This window comes from Babylonia areolata, chromosome 13, assembly GCF_041734735.1.
Source record: "Babylonia areolata isolate BAREFJ2019XMU chromosome 13, ASM4173473v1, whole genome shotgun sequence".
NCBI classification, from domain to species: domain Eukaryota; kingdom Metazoa; phylum Mollusca; class Gastropoda; order Neogastropoda; family Buccinidae; genus Babylonia; species Babylonia areolata.
Genome location: NC_134888.1, coordinates 17,568,674 through 17,588,636, shown reverse-complemented (window position 1 = coordinate 17,588,636; position 19,963 = coordinate 17,568,674). Strand labels below are relative to the sequence as shown.

General features: G+C 42.3%; 2 protein-coding genes across 2 annotated transcripts; both read right to left on the bottom strand.

The window, feature by feature from the left end:
* Window positions 1-1,220: 1,220 nt before the first annotated feature.
* LOC143288860 (uncharacterized) lies at window positions 1,221-13,993 on the bottom strand. Its single transcript, XM_076597512.1, has 9 exons — window positions 13,708-13,993; window positions 12,017-12,720; window positions 9,309-9,425; window positions 8,532-8,756; window positions 7,575-7,693; window positions 6,558-6,647; window positions 2,947-3,159; window positions 2,350-2,418; window positions 1,221-1,946 (listed from the first exon to the last, which is right to left on the bottom strand). The coding sequence occupies exons 1-9, from the start codon at window positions 13,878-13,880 to the stop codon at window positions 1,845-1,847; spliced, it is 1,812 nt and encodes a 603-aa protein (XP_076453627.1). The 5' UTR covers window positions 13,881-13,993; the 3' UTR covers window positions 1,221-1,844.
* A 4,021-nt stretch (window positions 13,994-18,014) lies between these two features.
* LOC143288703 (uncharacterized) lies at window positions 18,015-19,367 on the bottom strand. The gene has a single exon (XM_076597330.1). The coding sequence runs from the start codon at window positions 19,365-19,367 to the stop codon at window positions 18,015-18,017; it is 1,353 nt and encodes a 450-aa protein (XP_076453445.1).
* Between the last annotated feature and the right edge of the window lie 596 nt (window positions 19,368-19,963).

The following is a 19,963-nucleotide window of genomic DNA, read 5'->3' as shown; positions in this document are numbered from 1 at the left end:
AAAACTGATTACAATGTAAGGGGCAAACTTTGAAAAAAAAAAAAAAAAAAAAAAAAAAAAAATCAAAGCGAATGTCCAACAGGACTGTGAAGCAAATTTCTGATTTTTGAAATTATTTTTTATTTACAATAAGAAGAAATTATTAACATTTTCAAACGATCTTTCCAGAACTATGGGTATAAAAGGCTCACATTCACAAAGCATATGTGTATTTGAAAGTTTTTTTTTTCCCCCACAGTACACTACAATGCGTTAACTCACTTGGTACTGCCAGTTAGCTCCCCTGACTAAATAAACAGCCAAAAGACAAACATTAGAATCTATGAACTGAAAATTTCCAAACTGATCATTAACATAATGTGTTAAGTGGGGACAAAATATACACTTCCTTCCTTTTTATGCTGTCATACAGTGAGATGATGAAAGTATCCATAGCTTTTGTTTGAAATTAGCACACACTGAGGAATTGAAAACAAATCCAGGAAAGCACACAGAGTTTGGAACAGATTAAATTCAGAATGTTACATAGCCCCAATAGGGCTGCTTTGTCTTATTCTGTTGTCTGCTTTGTGACTGAAAAGAAACTGGGTCAGATGCTATTGTTGACATACGCTGTTCATGTGAACCAGTCACTGCGAAAATAACTCTCCTGCTCGCGAGCACAGCAACTCACTCTGCATTTATTGGTCGCAGTGGAGATTGGAAAGGTCAGTTACGATATTTTTAGCTTATAATGTCACCAGGCAAATTAGGTGCCACTCCAAAAATTCAAAACTATCTAAAGCCCCGATCTACTCAATCGTCTGAAAAAGTTGTTAACAGATTAGGGCCCTTCGTCCGGAGTGAGTTAACATATTTAGTTTTAAATGCACTGAATTTTAATCTGTAAACTAATGAGATAATTTTCCTAAATGCTGATATGCCATAAAGAGGATAAAACTGATTACATTCTGAAGACAATATACACTTCTTGAGTACTTTGTGTGTGTGTGTGTGTGTGTGTGTGTGTGTGTGCATGTGCATGATTGTGTGTATGTGTGTGCATGTGCATAATTGTGTGTGTGTATGTGTGTGTGTGTGTGAGTGTGAGTGTGAGTGTGTGTGTGTGTGTGTGTGTGTGTGCATGCATATATGCATGTGGGTGAGTGTTCTCTCACTGAACAATGACACTAAAATACAAAAAAAAAAAAAAAAAAAAAGCCCAGAAAGAAATCACATTAACCAAGGGCTGAAAGCAGACAACTGACGTGTCCAGGGTACTACCTGGAACGGGCCTGTCTGAAATGTTATACAAACCTCACCAAGAGATGCCAAACACCACCACTCCCAAACGAGAAGTAGCTGGTCCATGACTGATACTATCCACTTCATTAACTGATCAGTTTCTGATTTCATCCAGTATCATCCTGGAGGCTATCTTATCCAGTTACTGACAAATCAACCAGAGATGTTGCATGTGGCTGGGTCACATGCTGAGGATGAATAAAATCAGACATCCTTACGTGGACCTCAGACGGGCACAAGCAGGGGAAAGAAAGAGGCAGACCACCAGGCACATGGAGAAGAACTGTGGAAGAAGAGATGAAAACAGCAGGCAAGATCCGGAACAAATTCAACGGACACCTCACATTGAGATGACTGGAAAAGATTTGTTGGCGCCCTATGCTCTTGCTGGCACAAAGAGGAATAAGTGTGTAGGTAAGTAACTGACAAATCAGTTTTCTGATATCATCCAGAGGTTTGATGGATCAGTTTCTAATTTCATCTTGTGGTTGATGGATCAGTTTCTAATTTCATCTTGTGGTTGATGGATCAGTTTCTGGAATCATCCAGTGGCTGACTGATCAGTTTCTGATTTCATCCAGGATCATCCTGGAGGCAAAGGCAACAGAGAAAGCCAGGATGGCCGTTACCATGGTGTTGTAGGTCACCGGGATACTGAACACCTGCAACACACACACACACACACACGCATGATGAAGAATTCACACACACACACACACACACACCTTCCCCCACAACCCACTAAACCTCAGTAAGGGCTGTGGTGGTGAGCGCAGGGGTCCCCGGGGGAGGGCCAAGAAGAGGAGAAAACTGGCCATATCAAGTGAGTTCAGGTATAAGACGAACACAAATACACCCACCCGCACACATCAGATATGAGGAGAGTGTCTGTTGATAAGAGTGAAACAGAGACAGAGAGAGAGAGACAAGAGAGAGAGAGAGAGACAGAGAGAGAGAGAGAGAGACAGAGAGAGAGAGAGAGAGAGAGAGACTGAGAAGAGAGACATATACAAATGTACCTGGAGGACAATTATCTAACCCACAGTCAACAAACAGAAGACTTACCCCAACAGTGAGTGGATACTGGTTGAAATAGTAGACAACTGGCAGTCTCTCATCATATGGGCAGATTGTCTGGAAAGAATGATCAGATGAATGTATGAATGAGAATAAGAATGATTATGATATTAATAATACTAATACTACTAAGAATAATGACAACAATAATAGTAATAACAATAATGATAATCACAATAAGTTTGATAATGATAATGATTATCATTATCATAATACATAACACTTTCAAACATCTCAAGGCACTTTACAATAAGCTGTCAGTCAGCCATAATCCATACAGGAATAGAAAACACACACACACACACACACACACACACACACACACACACACACTGCAACATATTGCACACACACACACTACAACACAATGCACAATCACACACACACACACATGCCCCCTAGACCCTCCCCCACACACCACAACACAATACACCACACACACACACACAGACACCACAACACATCACACACACACAGACACCATCAAACACACACAAAACGATAGCACCACACCACAAACCCACCCCTACCCCCTCATGAAAAAAACCCCCAACCCAACCAAAAAAAACGCCCCCAAAACTGCACCTTCAGAAGCCTCTGTCCTTCAGCATTGACCTCAGCATAGGCTGAGCACACCAGCAGCAGAATGATGAGGGGCACTATGAACTGCAGGATGTCAGTGAGCGTGGCTGCATGGCTGGTCCAGAAGATAATGAAGTAGCCGTCCCACATGACGACAAAGACAATCCAGCTGGCCAGCCACCGCTGCAGGTACCGCGACGTCACAGACAGCCGTCTCTGGAGGAGGAGGTTAAAGGTCGAACGACTTCAGTGATATTGATCATACTGTCTTCACTTCAGTGATATTGATCATACTGCCTTCACATACTGTCTTCACTTCAGTGATACTGATCATACTGTCTTCACTTCAGTGATATTGATCATACTGTCTTCACATACTGTCTTCATTTCAGTGATATTGATCATACTGTCTTCACTTCAGTGATATTGATCATACTGTCTTCACATACTGTCTTCATTTAAGTGATATTGATCATACTGTCTTCACTGAGCAATACTGATTGTATTGTTCACTTCAGCGATAATGATTGTACTGTCTTCACTCCAGTGATATTGATCATACTGTCTTCACTTAAGCAATATTGATTGTATTGCTTACTTCGTGATATTGATCATATTGTCTTCACTTAAGTAATATTGATCATACAGTCCTCATTTCAGTGACATTGATGATACTGTCTTAACTTTAAATGTTAAACGTTCCATGGCCTTTTACGGATATTGGGTCAGTGAATTCATGTACGCTGTGTCCAGAGGCTCCGCATAGGAGGGTGGGGGCCCAGTCCTCCTCCTTCAGCTATTTTAGCCTTCCCCAACCAAGTCAGGTACCCATTTACACCTGGATGGAATGAGGAAAATTGGAGTGAAGTGCCTTTCTCAAGGACACAACACCAGGCTGAAAGAGCTAGGGATCAAACCATGAGCACTGGATCAAAAGTCCAACACCTTACCGATTCTGCCACAGTCCTCCACGCACAGAGGATGATGGGTGGGGGTGGGGCGGGGAGCGTGGACAAAAGGGAGTGAGTGGTGTGAGTAAATGACGTATATTATCAGAACTGTTTCTGTTTCGTTTTCAGCTTCTCAAAGAGGCGTCGCTGCATTCAGACAAATCCGCACCAGGGAAGAACGGGTAGAGGTGTGAAGGGACGAAAGTGGTGTGGGGAATGTGTCACTGCTTCTGGACAAATCCATATACCCTACACCACATCTGCTAGGCAATGCCTCATCAGCAGCATAACCCATCATGCTTGGTCAGGCCTTGAGTGCATGCTTATATATTCATGTACTTATTAGAATTATTGACAGAATTTCACCACAGGACAACGCTTATGTTGCCATTCAGAGCAATAACTGTCAACACAGTGAAACATCATGAAAATAAAAAGAAAATTTCAGAACTATCTTCTTCTTCTCTTCTTCTGCGTTCACTCGTATGCACACGGGTGGGCTTTTACGTGTATGACCGTTTTTACCCCGCCATGTAGGCAGCCATACTCCGTTTTCGGGGGTGTGCATGCTGGGTATGTTCTTATTTCCATAACCCACTGAACGCTGACATGGATTACAGGATCTTTAATGTGCGTATTTGATCTTCTGCTTGCATATACACGCGAAGGGGGGTTCAAGCACTAGCAGGTCTGCACATTATGTTGACCTGGGAGATCGTAAAAATCTCCACCCTTTACCCACCAGGCGCCGTCACCGTGATTCGAACCCGGGACCCTCAGATTGACAGTCCAACGCTTTAACCACTCGGCTATTGCGCCCGTCACAGAACTATCAATATCTCTGAAGTGAAACAGTATGTTGAAAATTACAAAAAAGGAAACGGAGGGAAACTATAGATAATGTCAAAACTTTCAATATGACTAAAGTGAAACAGTATGATCAATATCACTAAAGTGAAACAGTATAAAAACAACAGAAAAATTCAGAACTACCAATGTCCCTAAAGTGGAACAGAACAATCAATATCACTGAAGTGAAAGTGTGGAAACAACAGAAAGTCTAAGAACAGTAGGATCAATATCACTGAAGTGAAACAGTATGATCAATATCGCTGAAGGGAAACAATTCAATTAATATCACAGAAATGAAAACAACATGATCAATGTTGCTAATGTGAACCAGTATGCATCCCTGAAATTAAGACAACATGATCAATATCAGTGAAATGAAGAGAGTATGATCAATATGACTGAAATGAAGACAGTATGATCAATATCACTGAAATGAGGAAAGCACGATCAATATGACTGAAGTGAAGACAGTACAATCAATATAACTGAAGTGAAGACAGTACAATCAATATTACTGAAATGAAGACAGTATGATCAATACCACTGAAGTGAAGACAGCACAATCAATATAACTGAAGTGAAGACAGTACAATCAATATCACTTAAAGTGAAGACAGTACAATCAATGTCACTGAAATGATCACAGTATGATCAATATCACTGAAGTGAAGACAGTACAATCAATATCGGTGAACTAAACAATATGATCAATATTGCTTAAGATAGTATGATCAATATCACTGAAGTGAAGACAATGCGATTGATATTGCTGAAGTGAACAATATGATCAATATTGCTGAAGTGAAGACAGTATGATCAATATCATTTAAAGTGAAGAAAGTATGATCAATATCGCTGAAATAAAACAGTACAATAACAACAGAAAGTTTCAGAACTATCAATATCACTGAAGTAAAAAAAAATATATATCAATATCACTAATGCGATGACAGTATGTTCAGTCTCACTGAAATAAAACAGAATGAAAACAATGGAAACTTGCAATGGAGATGTGAACACACACACACGCACACACACACACACACACAGTATGATATATTAACGCTGACACATACCACACACATACACTCAAAGAATAATACATTAACAGAGAGAGAGAGAGAGAGAGAGAGAGAGAGAGAGAGAGAGAGAGAGAGAGAGACAAGACAAATTCTTTCTTTTTTTTTCTCTCTTTATTTCGAGGATAACAGATAAGCACTGGTGTGCTTTTTTACATCCAGTCCCTGCCCTGAACAGGGTCTACACTACACAATACTAAATAAAATGAAAGCATGAAAGCATGGTGTTAGTAGAGATACATAACAGGGAAGAAAAAAAACAAAAATTAAAAAAACAAACAAAAAAAAACAAAAACAAAAAAACAAACAAACAAACAACAACAAAAAAACAACAACAAAAGCCCCCCCCCCCACCCCAAAAAAACGAAAGAAAGAAACAACAACAACACACACACACACACACACACACAGAGCATACAGGTACAAGCATTGTGTTAGTAAAATGTATGGGAAAAAATGAACAAAATGAAAGAAACAACACACACAACACACACCGCACTACAGATCAGAGTGGGGGATGGAGGGTGAGGGAGCTTATCTGTCAACCATACACAAAGAGAGAGAGAGACAGACAGACAGACAGAGAGAATCAAATAACAGATCATGAACATAAACAAACAAACAAAAAACAAACAAACAAACAAACAAAAAAAATCATCTTCAAAAGATCTGAATAATAATAATAATCATGATCATGATAATAAACCCATACTAAGAATAGAAGGCTACGTACAATAAACTTCCAGTAGGTGAAGAGCAAATCCTCGTTGGTCAGCAAGGACTTCACATTGTTTTTGTCGCCACCTTCCTCAGACTGGAGATACTGGAACAAAAATAACACAATAAAAAAACACCTGAACTGACAAACATGCAAATACTATCAGATGCACAAGATAAAACATAACAACAAACAAATGTTTGCTGACTCCATCAAATACATAGAAATGATGTGAGAAAAAAAGAGTAACATTTCTTCAGTCTGTGGTCCCATTTCTCACCATCTGTTCACTCTGCATCAATTTCACAAACAATTCATTCTATTCCACTTCACCAGCTCTAATCTCTGTCTCAGTTTCAAAGCTCTACAAATTTCATTCTCAATTTCACCAGCAATGTCTGTTCTATCTTAACCCCTAGGCTGCCTATATGACGAGATAACTCATCATGGCAAGCATGTATGCTTCGCTGCCACAATGACGAGATAATTCATCATCGAAATATTCTGACTTTTCCCTGGTTTGCATTCACTTCGTTGACAAAAATAGTGGTAGCTTTAGCCTGGGGAATCTTTCCAGATTCTATTCATAGCTAGAAACCCCATCTACGTCATGAAGCAGTCCTTTATTTGAATGTTTTGGTTGGGTCACTGTCCCAGTGTTTGCCTGACTTCACTCCTCGCTCACTCAACAAAATGTCGGACTGACGCCGTGCTCTAGATATGCGATCGTGACGAACTAAATCATCCAAGATTTCTTTCTTTAGCTGATGCTCAGAAAGAATTGAAGTGTAAATTCGAAAAAGACAGTGATGAACATTTATAGGACGATTTGATAGAAAATAAAAGGAGCAATCAAGAGAGTGGCCAAGATGCGACTATTAGTGAGTGATGCCAGCTGTACAGATGTTAGCAGACGACAGAACATGACCGAATTATTAGCAGGACACAGTGTGGTGACAGCCACAGACACAGAGCCACAGACACAAGCACACATAGATGCACAGACACAGACACAGATACATAGACACACACCTCTTCCTCATGTTCATCCCCACCGTCACACTCGCAGCCCTCCTCTTCCTCCTCCTGGATGCTCAGTCTGGGCTTGGCATGGCGATCCTTGACCTCTCTCCCCCTTTCGGTACCTCCACCTCCAATGAACAGATACAGAAAGAGTTAAAAAGGTTATAGGTTAAAGGTCCCATAGCCTTTTATGTATCACTGTGTCTAGCACTCTTTCTTAGCATGATCTCTAACCTTCCCCAACCGAAGTCAGGTGCCCATTCTTACCCGAGTGGAGAAAGGAAAATCAGAGAATAGTGCTTTTCCCAAGGACACAACACCATGTTGAAACAGGGCCATGAACACTGATCACTGGTGAACACTAGATTAAAAATCCAATGCCTATAAATTCTGTCACAGAGCTCCCTGAAAGAGTGCTAGTAAGCTTGGATTTGGTGACTCTGATATTGCTTGTCATTACTTTAGATATGGTAATGTAAATGGAGAAGAAACTAATATATTGCTTGTGCAATGTAGGTAAAGAAGACAGAGATGATGCTCTGTTTTGTTGCCAAACTTAACATGATTTTATGAGTGAAACTTATTCACTCAAAGTATTATACAGAACCTTGTGGTTTCAAGCTAAGTTTGTCCCAACAACAAATAAAAGAAAAATCTGAGTTAATGAAGCAAACAAGAGGCTAGGCACACTGCAGTCTTTCAATTTGTGTGTGTGTGTGTGTGTGTGTGTGTGTGTGTGTGTGTGTGTGTGTGTGTGTGTGTGTGTGAGCATGTGTGTGTGTGTGTGTGTGTGTGTATGTGTGTGTGTGTGTGCAGAACTAATGTTTAATAACTGTTTCCTTTGTCAGTTTTAGTTTCAGTTACATGTTATTCATGTAAGCCCCTTTCAGTATGGAGGGGTGCGGGGGGTGGGGGTGGGTGGGTGGGGGGGGCCTAAGCCTTAATCTGAATAAAACATTTATCTACCTCCACTTCCACCCCCATTTCCTGTCTCCTCCCCTCCCCCATCCTCCAGGGTGGCAGAGAGGTTGGAGCTTCGGCGGCGATAGCGCAGAGATTGTAGGGATGTGGAAAGTGTGCGGAAGTTGGAATGGCAGCTGGCGTTCACCGATCGGAGAAAAACGCCATGTTGCTGATTGGCGTCGTCCTCTCGTCCCCTGTTTCCCGAGTCTTCCCAAAGGTACCACGAATCTGGCAACAAAAAGAGTTGTTGTGCTGTGTGTGTGTGTGTGTGTGTGTGTGTGTGTGTGCGCTTGTGTTTGTGTGTGCGTGCGTGTGTTGTGTGTTTGTGTGCATGAATGCTTAAGTTTGCTGAGTGAGGCATAATGTGCCTGTTCGTCACATATAATGTAAGTGAGTGTGTGAGAGCAAGAGAGCTAGAGAGAGAGTGTGTGTGAGAGCAAGAGAGCTAGAGAGAGAGAGAGAGAGAGTGTATGTATGTGCGTGCATGCGGGCGTGAGTGCGTATGTTTGTGTGAATAGATGTGCATCAGACACAAAGGGTGTGTGTGTGTGTGTGTGTGCATGCGTGTGCATGTGTGTGTGTGTGTGTGTGTGTGTGTGTGTGTGTGTGTGTGTGTGTGTATGTGTGTGTGTGCATGTGTGCACATGTGTGTGTGTGTGTGTGTGTGTGTGTGTGTGTGTGTGTGTGCGTGCGCGTGTGTGTGCGCATGTGTGTGTGTGTGTGTGTGAATAAATGGGCATCAGACACAAAGGCAGGCAGAGACAGGGAGAGAGTGCCAACCTTCCAAATTGTTGAGAGTTTCTCCTACGCCCCCTCTCTGAATGTGGTACTGCTTTAGACAGAAGTCCTCGTACCACCTGGCATCTGTATCCAGTTCTCGCATCAGCTGACGGATTCCTGGAAGTGGAACAGAGCTTTGTATAATTATTGTATTGTATTGTATTGCATTGCACTGTTATTGTTATTGCAGCGTATTGTACTGTGTTGTGTTGTGTTGTATTGCATTCTTATTGTGTTATTATGTTGTATTGTAATACAAGCATTATTACTGTACTGTATTCTATTCTGTTGTGTTGTGTTGTGTTGAGTTGTGCTGCATTGCTTTGCATTATATTTTTCATATCATATTGTATTGTATTGTATTGCATTGTGTAGCGTTGTGTTCTGTTGTGTTGCATTGTACTGTGTTGCATAAAATCATATTCTATTGCTTTGTAATTGTGTTCTTATATTGTATTGTAATGCATGGTATTGTTTTGTACTGTATTGCATTGTATTGTATTGTTTTGTTTTTTTGTCAACACAAATTTCTCTGTGTGAAAGTCAGACTGCTGTTCACAGGGAGAGCACGCTGCACAGTAAATTTGCAGCTTATTATGTCACATTTTATGGCTAGCAAAAACAACAACAAAGATTCAATGACAACAAGCCGCGTATTCAGATTTCCCCCCTTTTCTGTTTTTTTGTTTTTGATTTGCTTGTACTGTCAATATTCACTGCGAAACAAAATGGAAAAACAGGGAAGAGAATGCTGCCTACAAAGTCACAACCTCCAGCCTAACGATGGAAGTTGAAGCTGTGACACATGCCCTCCAGTGGCTATCGTCCATCCATACGCCCGGAAACCAACATGCCATGATTCTAACCGACTCGATGAACCTCATACAGAAAATTGAAAACGGAATGGGAAGCCCAGAGTGGCATAAGGCAATGCGCAACTTTCAGATTAAAAAACTCACATGGTCATACTGCCCGGGACATGCAGGTGTTAAGGGAAATGAGCTAGCTGACAGACTTGCTGGTAACGCAACACCAACGAGCGGCCTACATCTAGGAAAATCGGAAATCCTCAGAAAAGTCAAAGAATATCAAAAAGAACAGGTACAAGGCCATCACACCATTGATCGCCTCAAAGAAATAAAAGCAGAGAGAGGGAGTGGCCGTAAGTCTAACATGAAAGGTAGAGCACGATGCTTTGCTAATCAAACAAATATCGGCATCATTTCCAAACCAACATTGCGCAAATTTCTTCAAAACGGAACAGAGTCTCTGTGGGCTTTTCCAAATACAATAGACTGAGCAACACACTAGACGCCACTTTCTTGGCATCAGAGATCTTTTCCCATCCCTCTTGCGGCCAATCAGCCTCTGTGCGTGTGTGTATGTGTGTGTTTGTGTGCATGTGTGGGTCTGTATTTTTGAGTGCGTTTGTGCATGCACGAGAGTGTAAGTGTACACAAGTGTCAGTAGAGTTCTGTGCACGTGCGTGTGTGTGTGTGTGTGTGTGTGTGTGTGTGTGTGTGTGAGGGGGAGGTGGGGGTGCGGGGGGAGGTGGGGTAGAGGATGAGGTATGTGAGTGTATGCATGCCTACACTGTGGGAGCAACAGGATATTGGAGCATATATATATATATATATATATATATATATATATATATATATATATATATATATATATATATATATATATATATCTATCTTTGTACATATGTGTGTGGAGATATGGGCATATGTGTGTGCGCTTGTACAAGTAAGTGTTCATCTCTGTGTGTGTGTGTGTGTGTGTGTGTGTGTGTGTGTGTGTGTGTGTGTGTGTGTATGTATGTGTGTGTGTGCCGTGGAAGCTGTGATACGTAGACTAGAAGTGTGTGGAGGAGGGGGGTAGAGGAGGTGCAGGGTAACGTGTGTGATGTGTGTGTGTGTGTTGGAGCTCATGTACGTTTATATGTATTTGACTGTGCTTTCATATCTGCGAAACTGCATGTTCGGTGCATATCTGTTATGCATGTGTGGGTGTATATGTGAATGTGTGTCTTCATGTTTTACCCCCTTTTTTTATTTATTTTTACATTATAGTTATTATTTATTAATTTGTGTAAGCTTATCTATCATTTATTCACTTTTTTTTTTTTTTTCTCAAGGCCTGACTAAGCGCGTTGGGTTCCGCTGCTGGTCAGGCATCTGCTTGGCAGATGTGGTGTAGCGTATATGGATTTGTCCGAACGCAGTGACGCCTCCTTGAGCTACTAAAAAGAGAAACTGAAACTGAAACTGTCAATATTAGTATCATCTTATTCGATCTGAGAACAATGAAAAATCTGACAGGTTTACCATTCAAACATATATTTAGTGTCAAGTATTTTCTTTTTCAGAATTATCCTAAGTGGCACACTTGATGCTCATATTTTCTGCACTGCTGCACAACATTTGCTAGACACTTGTGAAAGACTAAATCACACATACAATATATATATATGTGTGTGTGTGTGTGTGTGTGTGTGTGTGTGTGTGTGTGTGTGTGTGTGTGTGTGTGTGTGGACAGAGAGACAGAGATCAAAAGAAAGAGAGATAGAGCAAGAGAGAAACAGGGAGAAAAAAAGAAAGAGACAGAGAGAGATTAAGAGAGTGAGTGAATGAGAGAGTCAGAAACCCACAGCGAGAGAACAGACTGGGTAAATATTTTCACTGTATGGTATAGGAAATTCTCACCAACTGTATGTGTCCGGCAGACTGAGAAGACAACATAGATGACAATGAAGTTCCAGAGAAGTGTCAGCACAGCGTAGCTCACTCTGCCAACAAAAAACACTTGACACACCAATATCTCAATCTGGATGTTGCCGCAAGTATCATCAAAAAAGGTAGATGATGCCACATAGCAATTCACCACCATTATTCCTGTCCCAAGAAAAATCGTCAGCCATGTCGTACTGATTTTCAAGAATGTCTTAGAATGCACACGTACACACTCCACAAAATTCTTGTTGAAGAAAAGGCGCCCTGAAAGATTGTGGGCATACACTCCCAAACAGGTCCAGGCCAGCCCAATAATAATCTGCACTGTACCTAGTAGTACAGTCGTCTTGGAGTATTCGCTGTGGATGTCAAAGATAGTGTACCACATTCCTGGGAGAGCAAAACTCAACGCGGCAGTGATAGTCAACATGTGGAGGGCTGTAGAGATGATGGGTTTGTCATTCTCTCTCAGCTTGATGCCAAGACATTTGGCCAGGATGATCCACACTCGGCGAGGCAAGCGTGACGACAAGTGAATGCTTTGCTGCTGCACACCATCTCCAGGAGACAGAAAAGCGGGGTCAATGCGCCGCATTGGGTTTGGAACACGGTTGGCATCCGTTAATCTACTGGAAGGTGAAGCCATGGGGGAAGGAGCGCGCATGCCCAAGGCTGACCTGCACAAGATTAAAACATGAAGCTAAGTTGTCCGATTTTATAGGTACTGACAGAAATGATTTTTTCTTTACGGCAAAACTTTACTATGAATAAAAGTAGAAGTATGACAGGAATGGCAGAGGGTCAGGAAAAAGGCTACCTGAAGAGAGCAATGGAAAGACAAATCAGACAAACGACAAATGTAACAGGGGTGAGGTATTTAAACATCATCTGCTAAACCTGAAACAACCTTGATAACAGAGATAGATCTTAACTGTTGGATATGTGTGTAGCTAAATAGATAAACTACAGAAATGTTAGAAATACTGCAGTCAACACTACGTCAAGTTCCTGCAGCAGAGAACAGAAGACTCATCATATAAGCAAAACAATTACTCCAATTTCTGCAGGTGTGGAAAAAATCAAGTTGTTAATCACACTAGATCATGCTTCTGTTACTGTTGTCCACAGATTACTTAAAAAAAAAAAAAAAAAAAATCAAAATGAGTATTCAGTTTTTTAAACATGTTTATGATGGTGACATGTCATTACAACTTAGTTACTTATCTACACTCACCACATCCCCCAAGGCAAAAGAAGAAAAAAAAAAAAAAAAAAAAGGAAAAAAAAAGAGCTAAATCATTCATATTCATACTGACCTAACAATGTGAGCTGTACATATTTATTTTTTGAAATTTCAGGACTTACACAAGTTCCAATTCTCTGGATGCATGGAAATTCCTCTGACCTTTCTTTTCCTTCAAATACATTTGTAACTGGGGCGAATCCCTCATCTAAGTGTATGCACAAATGTGACACCCTACTTCAAATGAAGTAAACACAATAGTATAATGCTGTATGATTAGATAAATCACCAAGGTGGGAAAGATTAGATAAACCAACTGAGGACTGAAAGTTGTTGTGAACAGCAGTACTGTTCAGTCCATTCGTTATAAAACTGTTAAAGGCTAAAGCCTAGTCATTAACAAAGGTTTGATTTTTCTTACCAGAACTGACGAGACTGACTCGGTGTGTCGGTCACCATGTCGTCTGTCGATATCCACCGCCTACCTCTTGAAGGCCTGGATGGAAATATTGAGAAGGCGGAAGCCCCGCCTCCTACACATTCGAAGCCGTCTGATTCAGCGGGGTTCGTCTGCTCTTCACCTTCGATATTCATCGTGACGCATTGCTTTCTTTCGCAAGAGCAACAAGTAGCTACACCTTTATCTAGCTGCACACTTTTTGATATATTATATCAGTGAAATATGAAGAAGTACAAAGTGCATGAACGATTTTCTGAAGCGTTGCGGCCGTGTTGTAAACAATCGTCTGCGATCAAATAAACGTTTAGAGTTATTGTCCTTGTGTTTGATGGACTGAAACAAAAGTTCATTCCATCTGCAAAATTAGATCGCCCTTGTTTAGCGGTTGGCTTCATCACGTTCAGTGCAAACTATGTGTAGGTTATGTCCTATTTATTATTTAGATTTGTGGATTAGTCTAAACTGATAGTGGATAGCTGTACAGGGCTTCAGTTTAGGCATGACGCCTTTCGTATTGATGTAATGTCAGACGAACGCAGCATGTGCATGTGTATGTGTGTGTGTGTCGTGTGTGTGTGTGTGTGTGTGTGTGTGCGCGCCGTGTAGAGGGGATGGGTGGGGAGCGTGGATGGGTTTATGAAGCCACCGTGCCAGTCTGAAACAAACTAATCGGCATAAATCTATATCACCAGTCAATCCTTTTCGTCACCTACCTCTTTATTATCATCTTCATGTAACTATGATTGTCACAACAGGTATCTGAAAAAGTGTATGTACCAGTCGCGGCATTGTGACCATGACTAACATCATTTTCTGTTGCACTATTAGATAAGCCCCGTCACTACACCCTCAAAGGCTGAGTCCCTCACTTTCCTTGCCCGGCGCTGCCAGAAATTACAGCTTTTACATACTACAAGCAATTTAAAATGAAATTGGGTACTATATTAACAAATAGTAAAGAGTGGTAACTCTCTCCATTCACAAGGTACACAACTTCAAGTCAGTGCTCCTGGCCTCATTATTTGTTAATTTTAGGTACTATATTTCATTGTTATGATTTTTTTTTTCATCAAAGCTCTCAAAAATCCGTTACAACAATGGTCATATATTGGCCTCAGCAACATACAATAATCTGATTCTGACCGTCACCGCCGCTTGATGCAAGGGACTGAAACAGCCCCTTTATCTTCACATATTTTAAAAAATTGATTCTTTCTCTTTTTGGTCTTCCCCCGTACGTGTTATGGCCTGTAAGTATACACATGCAAGCGCCTTTGCCTCAGTGGCGGTTCCAGACGTTCCCAGCATCCCAGAAGAAAGAATGCGAGCACAGAGAGAGTGCAGATTGTCGGCAGCCTTCCTCATTCCTCACACGTGTCAGAGTACTAACTCTGTTCTTGAGTTGTACCCTCAGTAGAATGTAGTACCTTGTAAACTAATTCTACGTGAGTTGAGTGTATGTCAGTTTGAGTGTGAACATACAAACATGACACCCTGCACGATCGCAGTTCAGTGAATACAGAGACCAGAAAATAACAATGAATTCAGTTTTTTAAAACACTTTTATGATGGAGACACACGTAATCAGCGCATTATGTGGGCTTAGTACATTTTGACGAGGTATTCTGGACAATGTTACAATCTGCTTTCAGAATATGTTTGCGTGAAAATGGATCTGCTCTCCCCTCGGCACAGTGCATCTGATCCTGAGTTGTCACCCAACCCCATCTCCTCGTCCTCTCTTTCTGCATCAGTGTCAGTTTGCTTGACTTTTCAAAGTTGATTTTTTCTCAATTCAGGTTTTGCCATGCACAATTGTCTTATGATTGTCAGTCACGCGCAAGCGTACACACCGGGAAACACACACACACACACACACACACACACACACACACACACACACACACACACACACACACACACACACACACGGCCCAGAACTTGAAAAAAAGGCAGATATCTACAAATGAAAAACATGCACATAATATAGGCCCCCATTTATGTACAAAGACGAGAGTTTGAGAGAGAGAGAGAGAGAGAGAGAGAGAGAGAGAGAGAGAGAGGACATACATACAGACAGACAGACAGACAGACTCCAGTCCTGATATGGCCCTGTGGGGATGGCTGGCCATTAGCAATAAAAGATTACGCCCTTTCAGTCAGGTCACTCACACGTCGCTCGACGAGTCAGTACATGACACCAGGATGCCTTTCATATCTACTTGTTCATGCCAATGAGTCGCCGTTATCCTCAGTTCATGATGTACACCCGTTTGGCTACGGGGGTCAGTCAGCCGGTGCCCATCACGGACTTTAACAGACTGCGTCCAGAAAATCTTGGCTATACCGCTGTCCTCAACAGCCTCCTGTTCTGTCCCCCAATATAACATGTACTATAATAATCCCATGCGTTATTTCAAGTGCATGAGGGCATAATGTATGACTGTGTGCATGTTCCTGTTCGAACGACTTGTCATTACTTGTGGATGCCGGATTTACCCGAACTATTTTCCCCCTGTCCACCAGTCTGTCCCACTGCCCCGTCCTCATGTCTCGTCTCTTCACTAGCTTATCGTTTCGCTCGTCTGCTTGTCTGCAGACAAATCTGCGTAATTAAGTGACTGAGAAGATTGACAACGGATGGTGTTTGGGAGTTCTCAAAATACGGACTTCCCTGTGTCCGAGTAGGTATGCTTTCTGAAACTTTAGTTATCCCAGAGATGCCCGTGAATGAATTTGTTCTGTCTTCACTTCACTTATTCTATTGCATATTCGCTGCGTGACCTATGTGGAACGGTGTGTGTGTGTGTGTGTGTGTGTGTGTGTGTGTGTGTGTGTGTGTGTGTGTGTGTGTGTGTGTGTGTGTGTGTGTAATGTTTTCATAGGATTTTTTTGTTACAATGTTTTCCGCACATCTTTCTCTATCATCTGTATTCCTTTTTATGATGATATATATATAATAGTTGCGAACAAACGTGTAAGCCTAATTGCAAACGGTTCGTGTACCGCCCCACTTCGAAGTGTTCTCACTACACGCATTTCACATTCTATCATCTGCTTCGACCTCGTTCCGATACCTAAATGAATCTTCATCAGTTTCCAAGAACCAGTAGAAATAAGCTTTTTCTGGCTATTTCCGCGCTTTCTCATCTTCGTGCAATATTGCCGACCAAGTTCACAAACGTGCTCGCACAATCCTAAAATTAAGGGAAACCAACAAGACACAGTTTAAAATAGCTGATTTGACTTGATATGTTGAATGAACTGTGCATTACCAGTGCTGGGAGAATTTGAGAAAGCATGTTTGTGACAGATCAGAACGTCAGTTCTCCAAAATAGTGTCGTTTGCAATTTGACCATATATGGGTTATTCTGACGTGAGTGTATTTGCGAACGATGTTGCACAGTTACTGAACGCTCTTAAAAGAGTGGGAGGTAGACTAAAAAAAATCTTGGTAAAAGTCGACTTACTTGGGATAAAAGAGGCGACGTTTCGAGCCACAAGCTCTTCTTCAGGCAAATGAAATGAGTGAGTGACAGACAGAAAGGTACAGACAGAGAGGGAGAGAGAGTAAAGTTCAGGAAAGGAAAGTGATGAGAAGTCACAGGAAAGGACACAAAGCAGGGTGAGTAGAACTGTCAGTGTGAATGTATGAGGGAAAGAAAGGGTTCTGAAAGGGAAGGGTGAGGGAAGATGGGCAGGGGGTGAGAGGGCAGGAGTGGGGGAAGGGGGTGGAAGAGACTGTTAGTGTTAGGGACATATGAGCAAGGAAGTAAAATAATAAGTGAAAAAAAAAATATATATATAATTAAAAAAATATAAATCAATCAATAAATAAATAATAAAAAATAAATTAAAAAATATAAATAAATAAATTAATTAAAAAAAACAACAAAACATATGCATACATACATAGACATAATTATTATACGCACACACACACATATAATTGAAAAAAAAGAAGAAAAAAAGATAAATATATAAATATAAACAAAAGTAAATAAATCAATTAAAACAACAGCAAAACAACAACAGCCACCACACACACACACACGCACACGCACAAACACACATACACAGAGGAAAACAAAACAAACCACACACACAGAGGAATATATAAATAGGTAAATACAATAAAATAAAATAAAATAAAATAATAAAGTATATATGCAAAAAAACGGGAAGGGGTGTGGCGGATAAATAGAGGAAAAGAGAAAGAGGGCAAGGATCAGAAAGGGGTTAGAGAATGCCTGGAAGACCGCTGCCATCACTCTTTGGTGTTGAGTCCAGCTGGGGCGAGGGTACCAAGGCGGGCAATCACGGTGGACTCCATGAAGCGCCGGTACAGGCCAGTGGACTGGTTCTGCCAGACAGCAGCGATCCTCGCATGGACAAAACTGTAAAGGGGGCTGTTGAAATGGGTGCCCACTGGGTCACTGTAGCCAAGGCGCATGGAGCGCAGGTGTTCAGTGAAGCGCTCGTTCAGGCTGCGGTAGGTTTCACCAGTGTACTTTTTGGCACAAAGGGTGCAAGCGAGGATATACACTAGGTTCTCGGACTGGCAGTCGAAGTGCGCCCTGACTGTGAATTTCCCAGTGGGACCCGTGAGGGTGGTGGAAGTATCCACGAAGGGGCATGTTTTGCACCCCTTCAGGCCACAGGGACTGGTACCAGGAGGGAGAGGGGGCCCAGATCCACGAACAGCAGCTCGCACCAAGTGGTCCCTTAGGTTAGTGTCTCTCTTGAAGGCAATGAGGGGTGGGCGGGGAAATATCTCACTCAAGCGGGTGTCAGACTTAAGAAGGTATAAAGTTTTGAGAAGGATGCTGCGTACAGGGAGGTTGTGGGGGTGAAAGGTCAGGACAGCTGCAATACGCTCATCCTTTTCTGTGTGTTCTCGGGGCATCAGTGTCTGGGAGCAGGGGATGGCACGGGCCTTATCAAGGCCTCTCTGGATCAAGGCCTCAGGGTACTGTCTGGCTAGAAAAAAGCCAACCATCCTCTCAGCCTGATGTTCAAAATCCAGCTCATCACTACAGATGCGTCTGAGCCGAAGGAACTGGGAGAAGGGAATGCTGTCTTTGCAGTTCTGGGGGTGACTGGAAGAGTACAAGAGGTACGAATGTGAGTCAGTCTCCTTAAAGAAGACACTTGTGGTCAGAAAGTTGCAGGTGGGTTGGATGGTGACAAGGATGTCCAAGAACGGGACGGAGGAGTTGGAGATGGTGTGGGTAAATTTTAAGGCAGGGTGGAAGTTTGACATGAAGTCGATGAAGGCCTGAAGGGAATCTACCGGGCTGGTGGCTATGCCAAGGCAGTCATTGATGAAGCGCTTGTAGAAGGCTGGTCTGACACCTTTGTACTGTCTGAAGGCCTGCTCCTCAATGAAGCCCACAAACAAACAGGCAAAGCTGGGACCCATTTTAGTGCCCATGGCAACGCCGCTCTGCTGCTGGAAGTGGTCCTGGTCGAAAGAGAAGGAGTTGAGGGTCAGGACAAGTTCAGTCAAGCGCAGGATGGTAGGAAAATGGAGGCGGAGAGAGCTCTTGGGTAGAAAGTGTTTGACAGCCAGCATGCCTTCCTGATGGGGGATGTTTGTGTAAAGAGACACAATGTCCATGGTAAACACATGCCTCTCAGTGCAGTCAGCAGGGAAGGAGAAGTCGTTCAGGAGGTCAGGGTGTGATTGGTGTCCTTCACGTAGGTAGGTAAGGCAGCCACCAATGGCTGGAACACGGAGTCGAGGAAAGCCGAAATAAGGGCAGTGGGGCAAGCACAGGCCGAAACGATAGGTCGTCCAGGATTGTTGACCTTGTGTATTTTGGGGAGGAGGTAAAGGATGGACTCACGAGGCTCCTTCATGATAGCATGGTAGGCTTCAAACGGAAGATGACTGTTATCAACTGCGGTCTTGATGGTCTTACGGATGAGCGCATTGTCAGCTTTGGTGGTGTCTCTGACGATAGGGCCGTAGAAGGTGGTGTTGGACAGCTGAGACCTGGCTTCTTGGAGGTAGAGGTCTCTTCGCCACACGACCACTGCACCACCCTTGTCAGCAGGTTTGATGACGATGTCTCTTCTGTGCTTCAGCTCTTGCAGGGCTTTCTCCTCACCAGGGGTCAAGTTGGAACGTCGTAGAGGCTTAGGCTGCAGCTGATTGATCTGCCTCATGCGAGTGTCAATATAAAAATCCAAGGCAGGGAAGGCACCTGGCTT